This window comes from Lissotriton vulgaris, chromosome 7 (genome assembly GCF_964263255.1).
Source record: "Lissotriton vulgaris chromosome 7, aLisVul1.2, whole genome shotgun sequence".
Lineage (NCBI taxonomy): Eukaryota > Metazoa > Chordata > Amphibia > Caudata > Salamandridae > Lissotriton > Lissotriton vulgaris.
The window spans coordinates 35,517,308-35,528,434 of record NC_141695.1 but is presented as its reverse complement, the minus strand read 5'-3'; the positions used below and the strand labels follow the sequence as shown (position 1 = coordinate 35,528,434).

The following is an 11,127-nucleotide window of genomic DNA, read 5'->3' as shown; positions in this document are numbered from 1 at the left end:
AAAGAGGAGAGAGTATTGTATACCCTCGCTCCGCAACTCACGTTTGACCGCTAGGAAGGAGGTCCGTTTACGTTGAGTTTCATAGGTATAGTCCGGGAAAATGTTCACTTGGCTGTTCTCTACCTGGTATGGGCCATTGTGTCTGGCGGCATTGAGGAGCAGATCTCTGTCACGGAAATGCAATAAACGCGCCACCACCGGGCGCGGGGAGCGGCCTTGTTGAGGCGGTCTGGCCGGCACCCTGTGTGCACGCTCCAGGGTATAGAAGGAGGACAGACCCTCCGGTGCCACCACAGTTCGGAGCCAAGATTCCAAATAGGCCACCATGTCTCCATTCTCGATTTTTTCCGGTAGGCCCACTACGCGAATATTGTTCCTCCTGTTACGCCCTTCAGCATCCTCCGCCCGTCGTTCCAAGTCACCGATCCGGGTCAGGGCATCCTTCATCGCAGCAGCCAGAGTCTTTTGGGCCGGCTCCAGGACCTTCACCGAGCTCTCCACCTCTTTGACTCTGTCCGAGAGTTTACCATGGTCCGCCCTGAGGAGGCCCAGACTTGTCGCAACCTGGGCGATGTCTTGTTGTAGGGCCGACCGCGTATCTGCGATCGCCTCCAGGATCCTATCGAACTGTTGCTGTAGATGAGGACCTCCAGAACTCTCCGGATCATGTCGATCGTCCTTATCCGGTGCCTCGGTGTCCGAGGCGGCCGGAGTGGTCCCCTTAGGTCCCCTTGGCTTCCCCATGGCGGACGCGCCCTGCAGTGGGAAGCTCGGCAGGCGACCCATCAGATATGGGCGTCGGCTGTTGCTCACCCGGTGAGCGGCCGCGGTGGAGTGGGCCTTCAAATGTCCCCGATGCAGTGGCGCAGATTTCTGCCACTACGCCGATTTCTCGGGATGAACCACCGCCGAGTCCCCCGGAGGCCACCAGGGGGGAAGTGGGGGCGACCACTGCGAATTGTGGTCACCAATACAGCCGGGTCTTCCGCAGGGCCACATTGTAGTGTCGCCTATTAAGTTCCTCGGGGCCAGGCGATTACAGGATCTCAGCGGAGTACGGCTGATCGTCTCGGGTGGCTCCACTCTCCTGGCCAAGACCTCCGGCCGCCGGGAATCATCCGGCGCCGAAAAAACGACTATGAACCCTCCAGGGATGTCTATGGTGTCCGGACACTCCCAGGTCGTCGGATGGATATTCGTCTCTCCGAGAGATAATGTGTGGTGAAGGCACACGCAAAGTTGGCAGGCTCTTCCGGGCCGAGGGTCTCGGCAAGTCTATCGAGAAGGCCCGGGCGCCATCTTCACTTTTCGATCAGAATCATCAATTTTCGGGGTCACTAAGGTGCCTCACCAAGTCGGCCTCAACTCGATCTCTGATTTGTGGGGAGGGGGCGCCCCAAAACCCTCGGAATTCAGGATAAATGTGGGCTCAGTCTCGGAGCCGAGCTCTCAGGCGACCATCGCCATCGGCATCCAAGCCACGCCTAATCGCAGAACTCTTAGGGGTATTTTAGTATATCGTCCACCAGGATCTAAAAGTGGGTTTTTAGACTCGGTGGGGTCATTATTAGAAGAAGGAATGAGTATAGAATCCTATTTTGTGTTGGGCAATTTTAATTTCTACCTTGAAGAGTCCACTAATCCCGACACGATTCGGTTAGAACAAATCATGGAGGCTGGAGGCCTCACACAATTGTTGGAGCCTTCCATGCATGAAAAAGGCCATACACTGGATGGTATTTTCTCTAATAACGAGGATATAGGGAATATTTCAGGTGTCCTGATTCCTTGGTCAGATCACTGTGCCATTCAGTTCGAACTGAATAACTATTGGGTTCACTCAATCACTACAAAACCTATTCAAGAGATTGCTACTAGGGCCTGGGCAAAGTTAGACATTGTGAACTTTGAACATTTTCTCCTTCCCTCATTGGTGAACCCCCCTCCCGATGTGGAAGTGGCAACGGAGATGTATAATGATTGGCTAATTAAGGCCAGTGATGCACTAATTCCTATAAAAAAGTGGATCCCCAAACAAGCCTTACCTACTGCCTCTTGGTACTCAGATGAACTTAAAGCCAAGAAGCTGACGTGTAAACAAGCTGAAAGGGCATGGCGTAAATATTACAATGAAGAGGCCAAGACAAAATATAAAATTTGCATCACAGACTATAAACATCTATTGCTAGCAGTAAAGAAGGAGTACTACTAAAGACAAATTGAGCTGGCTAAATCTGATGTTAAAGAATTTTTTTAAACGATTATTAAATTATCTACCCCTACTACCGCTAAAAGTCATGCCCATTCTGAATTTTGTAATGAAATAGCAGGCTTTTTTAAACAAAAAATCGATACATTTTTTTTTATCTTTCTCCGAGACTGCTACAAAAAAGCAAACCAGCACTAAAGCAATAGGTACAGGAAACTGTGGACCCCTAGTGTCATTCAATATGTTTACTCCTTTGGAGAGGAAAGACACGCTCAAAACACTTAACACGATTAAATCCGGGGCACCTAGCGACCCTTGTCCCGTACGAATAATAAAACAAATTCCCACGAAACTCTAAGCACAGCATTAACTCCACTACTGAATGCTATTATGAAAGCAGGTATATTCCCAAATGTATGGAAAAAGGCATCTGTTCTTCCCCTTCTAAAGAAGAATAACTTGGACCCTAAGGACCCCAATAATTACAGACCAATTTCCAGGCTCCCTTTTCCGGCAAAGATACTGGAAAAGGTTATGAATTCCCAACTCAGTGATTTTATCCATTTCAACAACTCTTTGGATATAACACAATATGGCTTCAGAGCCTACCACAGCACCAAGTTGGCTCTGTTAAAATCTACTGAGGAAATTCAAGAAGCTGTGGATAGAGGAGGACAGGCGGTTCTCGTCCTGTTGGATCTATCCACGGCTTTCAACACAGTTCATCACGAAATATTGATGAACCGGTTATCGGAAGTTGGTGTCAAAGGGTCTGCATGGAAGCTCATACAATCCTTCCTATCTAATAGGTTGAAGACTGTTGTTCTTGATGGGATGGCCACTGAACCTTTTATACTTCCATGTGGGGTGCCACAAGGTTCATCACTCAGTCCAACCTTATTTAATATTTACGTGGCACCACTGGCGGAAGTAGTTAGATCCTTTGGCTTTCAGCTCACCTCCTACGCAGATGACACTTACTGACAGAGGGAGCTGAAATGGAGAAAGGGTCCCGTTTGTATGATTATATGAGGGCAATATCAACCTGGATGTCTGCTAACTGCCTTAAATTAAATTCCTCTAAGACAGAGGTCTTGAAATTTGAGAACAATCCCCTGGTCTGGACCCCAGAGTGGTGGCCTGAGGACCTTGGTAAATGCCCTGAACCTGTTAAGGAAAGCTAAGAACTTGGGATTCCTGGTGGACACTAGGCTCTCTATGGGAGACCAGGTGAGCATGGTGTCCTCAGCCTGCTTTATGGTCCTTAGGGTAATTAGGAAAATCAAGGCTTTCCTTACTAAGAATAATCTTAGGACAGTAGTGACAGCTCTTATACTGTCATGCCTGGACTATTGTAATTGCCTGTTCCTTAATGCTCAAGAACAACATCTGAACAGACTTCAACTGGTCCAGAATGCAGCTGCAAGACTGCTGACTGAGACTACTAAGTTTTTTTCCGTTAGAAGCAAATTAAAAAAACTACACTGGCTTCCAGTGAGACTCAGAACTCGCTTCAAAGCTCTTTTTACTGTCTTTAAAGCAGTAAATGGAATTGGTCCAGAGTTCCTTAGGCGCAAGCTACAATGTTATATTCCAGGCAGGAACCTAAGATCTTCAAGTGCTAAGCAAGTACAAGTGGCCTCCTTTAAAAAAAACAACTGGGGAGGCCGAGGTTTTATTGTCTGTGCATCTAGAGCCTGGAATGACCTGCCGTTCATGCTTAGGAATGCCACGGACCTTCTGTCTTTTCATAAGGGTTTGAAAACTCTGCTCTTCTCTCAATAAAACTCTTCTGCTTTTCAGGCAGTCAGCACCTAGCGCCAGGACACCCTCGGGTAACCGTGCGCTCTACAAAAATAAATAACATAACATAACATAATATTGTCGGAAGCGGATTGGATAACTCCATCCATTCAAAGTAAATGTCAATCATTCTTCTTAATGTCTCAACTGGACAAACCTTACTTTTTCTCATGGAAAAACGACCTTTTTATTTTATTTTGGAGACTGCCAGCCATGCATCCGTGCTTGACTTGCATTTGAATTTGAACCAAAGGATATATTGTGCACACATACAGCTTCTGTTTCACCCACCCAGGCAGTCCTCTTTCCTTTCTCCTTCCACCCATCCTTGCTTCAGCCTTCAACTGGCCATGAATCATATTCCCAGCCACCTCGGGCAGCATTCAAAAACACGTATCATTCTTTGCCAGTCATTACTTTTAACTCGCTCGTCCTTCCTTACACCCTTCTTTCCCTTTTCGTTCATCCCATCCATCAAGTTCATCTCTGATCTGACTTGGCTTCTCGATAAAACTTCCACAGCTGAGTTGAAGTCAAATTTAGAGGAGGCCATTGATTACTCATCAACTCCCGCCGCTAATGCTATTGCTAATGAGAAGTCAAGGGTGAATGTCTTCTACCTGGTTGACAAAAACTTAGTTCTAAATTTGTAAGTCTTCTTAACAGTAAAGTGTATTTGTACTGTACAACATATACACTGCTGCAGAGAGCCCACTCTGCAGTCTGCAATCTCAATAAGTAAGTAAGATAAAAGCTTACCACTGTCTGCCATTACCGTGGCCTCCCCCACAGCAGTTCCTGTTGGCTGTGGCACTGCATCCACCCCTGGAGTGCCCACCTCCGCGCTGGCCCCGGCACTGGTGGTTGGCTGTGCCGATGGTGTTACGCCTATAAAATACATTTAATATTTTTAGATGCCATATACACCACTCCCTATTTTGTCTAGGAATGAAAAAATGTTACAAGTACTACATAAACAAATTTAATAATTTGTGACTCTCTAGTCTAAACCACAAATTTCCCTTTCTTCAGGGAAGGTTGTTTATTATTTATGCTTAGCCATAACATGTGATGCTACACTTTTTGGCACAACTGATGAATGCTTGCTTTTTAACACGCACCATTTTTCTCATAACAGACAGAAGCTTGCCATCTACGAACAGGAGCAAGATCATCATCATAACATGTTGGTCGGAGTCGTCAACGATTCATCCCCACCAAGACTTTAAGTTCCAACTAGGTGAGGGCTCTCCCACAATTAATGTGTGAAATCATCAACTTTTCAGTCGTTCACCGTTTGTTATATGACATTGATTGTAATAAATGTTTTTATGCACAATTTATATTTTTACAGAGTACACACATAGCTACTTGTTTTACTTTTAATAAAGCTTTAAAACTTACATAGACTCTGTGGTTTTCGGTCATGAGTGAGTGAGCGAAAGGGTTTGCAATTTGCAAGTATATTATGACTGGTTATTTAGTAGGAAACTTTTTAGTGCTCTGCAAACATGACGGACTGTGTCTGTCACTTCGCATGCTGCGGAGGGATGCCTGCTAATCCTAGTAGAACCTTTTTGTATTTGGTTTAGTGAGTTACATAACTTTCCAAGTAGATAGGTAAATAAATTTAGTGCAAAATAATGTGTTATTGTTTTTTTGAAATGTTTGATTTGGTTGACAACAATCATCCATGTTTGTGTGTTTCTTTCATGTTGCAATTTGCAAGCATGAGTCCGTGTCTCTGAGAGGTCGGGACGCTGACTCCCTAGTCTTATGTTCTGGGTTGTATAATCATTGGGGATCATCGCTGCATTCTGGAGCTAAATGATGACTCTGACACACTAACTAGTCAGTAAGGAGATTGGGGGTTTAACTTCTGTTATGACTGAGGTATGTGCAAAGTCTAACTGCGCCTATTATAATTTATAACCAATGCCCTATTTCTTGTCCATAGTTCTGTTTGTGCAGAACAGTCCCTGCAACAGTAGTAGTATGGATTGTCCTCCTATCCAATGAAAAAGTAAACTAGTATCTTATGCTTGGTGGCCATTGACATTTTATTGATGGGAATAGTCAAAGTATAAACATTTAGAAGACTTCAATAGACATAATGGACAACCCAGAGGACTGCACTCAGTGCATAGAGCTATTGCTGAATAGAATAGGAGCTTTGTTTAACACCTTTTGCCAACTATGCAAGCTTACCTAGCTACACAGATAGACTAATAATTAACTAGTAGTACCACAGAGAGTCATAGTAGAGGCAGGATAAGAATTTAGAAACAGTCTACAAGAAGATCAAACACGATTTAGGAAAAATTGAATCATGAGGAATGTTTGGGAAAAATATGTGCTGTAAAAGATAGGGAAGTATAATTATCAATATTAACAAGAAAACTTACTGGGGCCAGCAGAGGAGCCCTCGGCAGACCTATACTGGCCTTCCTGTTGTTGTTCCGGTTCCGCCGGCGCCGCTACCTCCTGTGTCCTCTTGCCCCTGGGGGAAACTGAAGTACAACATGAAAGAAAGACACAAACATGGATGATTGTTGTCAACCAAATCAAACATTTCAAAAAAACAATAACACAATATTTTCCACTAAATTTATTTACCTATCTACTTGGAAAGTTATGTAACTCACTAAACCAAATACAAAAAGGTTCTACTAGGATTAGCAGGCATCCCTCCGCAGCATGCGAAGTGACAGACACAGTCCGTCATGTTTGCAGAGCACTAAAAAGTTTCCTACTAAATAACCAGTCATAATATACTCAAACTATCAATCCACCATCACTATCTCTTCTTAGTGGCAGGAGTACAAAGGAAGGACTGGACTTGAGTCTCTAGTGTCTAGCATTACGCAGTTCTGTAAAGTACACTGATACATAATCATCACCCAGGCCAAATGAGCACAAAATTGAAAACAAGTAAGCATAGTAGCACCGCCAGTGAGCAGGCGAGCACCTGCAATCACAGAAGCTTTTGAAACATAATTTACCTGCAATGTAATCTCTAGTGTCTAGCATTACACAGTACTGTAAAGTACACTCATAAATAATCACTCAGGCCAAATGAGCACAAAATTGAAAACAAGTAAGCGTATTAGCACCGCCAGTGAGCAGGCGAGCACCTGCAATCACAGAAGATTTTGAAACTTAATTTACCTGTAATGTAATCGGCAGCATTCTTGCTCTTCAGAAAAAACAAACATTTGCAATATCATAGCACAGAGCAGGAGAAAACAAAGTAGTGATTAAATAGCTACTACTACTCACCAAGCCCAGGGATCTCGATGCCTAGCAGATAGAGCAGGTCTTGTTCCCGGTCCAGGATTTCGGACCACCGGTGCCTCGCTTGGTTGTAGCTGTGCCGGACCCCAGACTCCCGATACATGGCCCGGCACACCTGCCCCCGGAGCCCGTACCAAGTACCGGGCCTGCCGCCTGTCCCAACGGTCTTGGGGAGGTGGCGCTGGACAAAGAAAACCAGTGCGGCCACCTCCTCAGCGCTGAAGATCTCCCGGGCTGTTACTGCCTCCCCCCTTAAGCGCCCGCATGGGAGCCAGGTACGGGGTGCGGGACCCTTCCCCTTCAGGTTCTTCCCGGCTCCCTTTGTCATGGTCCTGGACAGGAAATGAAAATAAAAAATAGGAAAGAATAGGGAAAAAGTGAATAAAATAAAAGAGTTAAAAAAAGTAGTTTTTAAAGTGACCAAAAGTTGAAAAAAACACAAAATATAGATGTAGAAAAATAGAGGGATAGATAATGAGTAAAAAAAGATCAAAGAAAAGTTCAAAGAAACAAAGGATTGCAAAGATTAAGGGAGGATTGAAAAAGCATGCCCAGAACCATAGCAATGAATGAAAAACTAGATGGGCATGCCCATTGCGACCGCGTGGGTAAGTTTGCGTGATATTTCCCCCGTGAGCACGCAAAAACGGACGCAAACACGCAATTGCGGCCCACACGTAGGAAATGCACAACACGAGCATGCAACTGGTGCCCGGAAACGGAAATACGCAACGCAAACACTGAAAACAAGATGGCCACGCCCATGTACGACCGCATGGGTAAGTTAGGAGTCAAAAAAACAGCGAACACGCAAAGCGCCCCGTGAACAGGCAAAAAAAAATCTGCAAATTTGCGGATTATGCGGACCGCGAATTTGCGCGAATTCGCAAATTTCCCCCATACTTAATACTAGGGGGAGATATAAGGTAAATAATGCAACATGTGGATGTTGCTGAAGAAAGTACAAATATCCGCACATTAAGCCCCTTTTTGGCAATAACCATAAATGATGCTTTGCTATTCATTGCTCCTAATGAACTCACATTCCTTCAGCTTTCAAATATATTGTTTGAGATAAATATCACTCCCCTCCTGGCAAGCCAGATTCTTGGCATTAATAGCTACTGCTATGCAGTTTGAAAATATTGGAGAAATACATTGTCAATTAAAGTGGCCTTTGGAGACTTGCTAAAATTGGAGTCTCTTCTGCCTGGTTTGTAGAAGCTACATCTTGTCTTTGGAACTTTTCAATATGAAGTTTGATAGTAAGTTTTCTTGAGATAATTAAGATAAAACCCAGACATAAATAGATTGATGGCTGAAACTAGGTTGCCTTTGATATTGTGCTTTCCTTCGTGGGACTCTGCTATCTTATGCATAATGAAACCTTTGAGAGAAGAGTTTCTCCAGTCCAGCACCCAGCATTGAATATTGTCCCATCCATTGGGCCTGCTTTATTTTCACCTTATACCATTATTGGTTCCCATTTTTGGACCACACTGATTCACAAGCCGTTCTTTCTCAGCAGGGAGGATATATTCAACCTCCACACACTAGCTTCAATGGCCTATTCTTTGAAATATATTGGATAGAGAGGACCATTACATCATCAGTGAACCTGCATCAGGTATGCCCTATGTCAAAATCTCCAAAAAAAGCCCAAAAGTAGAGGAGACCGTTGATATGTTTAAAAATCAATAAAACAAAGTCTTCCTTAGAAAAGTAAATAAACAAACTGAAACACACAGACGTGGTGTCAGGGATGAAACAAAATAAAATAAGAGTGAAGACATACCACAGAAAGTAGTATTGTACCTAGAACAAGTACCAGCTGCTGAGCATGATTCGTGGTATCATGTGTACCTTCTTTTTATGCAATACTGGTGAGGTGGAGCCTCACCAGTATTCACTCCAAATATACATTTTGTGGATATATTGATATAATAGAATACCATATTTTAGAGCGTATGAAGCAGTTTATACCTTTTTCTCTGTGAAAATCTAAGCTGAGTTAATAATTTTAGGCACATACATCCGCAACAAATACTGTCCATATCGCTGAAAGACAAATGATAAAACCCCACTAAAATTATTGTGCGAGAGAAAATATTTGTTGCTGAGATGTTTGAGAAAACCAATAAACTTTGAACATTTGCAAAAGATGAAATTAGGAGCTTCGCAGAACACCACAAACAGAACATCACAAGTCAAACCAGCTGGTTAAAAGATGTATTCACATTGCTGCTTTGCTTTATTGCAGCCTGCCTTCAACTCGCAATAAATCTGGACAAATGGAAGGAGAGAATCTGACTTCAGAGGAACAGTTCCTGCTTATAGGGTTTTCGGATCTTCCACTGCTGCAAGTTCCCCTTTTTATTACATTTACAATAATTTACGTGATGACTCTGATTGCAAACCTTCTAATCATATCAATAGTATACTCCAGCTCACACCTGCACACCCCCATGTATTTCTTTCTTATAAACGTGGCTTTCATTGACATAACTAACATCTCACTCAGTTACCCACATATGCTGATACACTTCTTTCAGAGAGGAACACTAATTTCTCTCACCAAATGTCTGCTGCAGATATTTTTCTTTATTTTCTTGGTGGGGACAGAATTCCTTATCCTCACAGCTATGGCCTATGATAGGTATGTGGCCATCTGTCATCCCTTACATTACATGAGTATCATGAATAAAACTATGTGCATCCAGCTGGCCACTGGAAGTTGGCTTGGTGGTCTCTTTGTCCCACTTCTGCACACTATTCTACTCTCTAGGCTCTCCTACTGTCAGTCCCACACCATCAACCATTTCTTCTGTGACTTCTCTATCCTGATGAAGCTATCTTGCACCAGTACCCACATTATTGAGACAATGAACTATGTAAATGGATGTACTTTTGCACTGTTACCTTTCATTATTGTCGTTGCATCCTATGTCAAGATCATCTCAGCGATACTGAACATGAAGTCTACAGAGGGGAGGCGCAAGACTTTTTCAACAAGTGGTTCCCACCTCATTGTGGTTATTTTATTCTTTGGGTCTGCTTGTTCTACGTACATGAGACCAACATCAAACGTTTCAATAAAAGAAAATAAGATCTTGGCTTTACTCTACACAGCTGTTCCTTCACTGTGCAACCCTATTATATACACCCTGAAAAACAAAGAATTTACAAATGTCCTCAGAAAGAAAAAAAATAGTATTGACAACAGGATCACAACAATCCATAACGTTTGCAAGACTTTTAAACACATTACGGTAAAAATGTAACTGTAAACTGTGGATGGAGTCCTGTACAACAGAACACTTCAATACTCAGTGCCAGGTGTTTGAGTGATTATTTATAACACTGACATAATGCACATAAATCTGGGGTAGCCAGGTGTAGCAGCTGCTACTTCTCTTGTACTTTGGCCCTCCATGCTCTGCTGTTACTACCCTCTGGTCTCAGGAGCCATAAAGACAGATGTATGCAGAAGTAAACAGAGTTGAATGAATGGTGTTCACTTTCTGTAGTTTCACCCCCTTGTTAGTTCTCTAACACCTCAGAAGCAATTAAGAGTATGCGCAGTTCCTAAGTGGGGGATATTAGGTCAATGTTAAAAGGTATCAGCATTCAAAGGGTCAAAGGCTGTGTGATGTTACTTTGGAAACTTCTGACATTTTAGTGAAGTGATGGTAAGAAACAACATAATGTAAATCATGTTCAACAGCAGTGTTTTTGTGGGCAGAGTAAACTAACATTTCGAGAAAGAAAAACACAACAACCACAAATGTATGGACAGTGCACATTTCCAATTACAGAATTAT

At 43.3% G+C, this 11,127-nt stretch overlaps 1 protein-coding gene across 1 annotated transcript; it reads left to right on the top strand.

The window, feature by feature from the left end:
- The first annotated feature begins 9,597 nt into the window (after positions 1-9,597).
- Positions 9,598-10,587, top strand: LOC147700621 (olfactory receptor 5V1-like). Its single transcript, XM_086929143.1, has one exon. It carries the CDS (start codon positions 9,598-9,600, stop codon positions 10,585-10,587), a length of 990 nt encoding a protein of 329 aa, XP_086785269.1.
- Positions 10,588-11,127: the final 540 nt, after the last annotated feature.

What these genes read in the sequence shown, in the direction of transcription:
- LOC147700621 (XM_086929143.1), top strand. Translation starts at nt 9,598, where the DNA reads ATGGAAGGAGAGAATCTGACTTCAGAGGAACAGTTCCTGCTTATAGGG.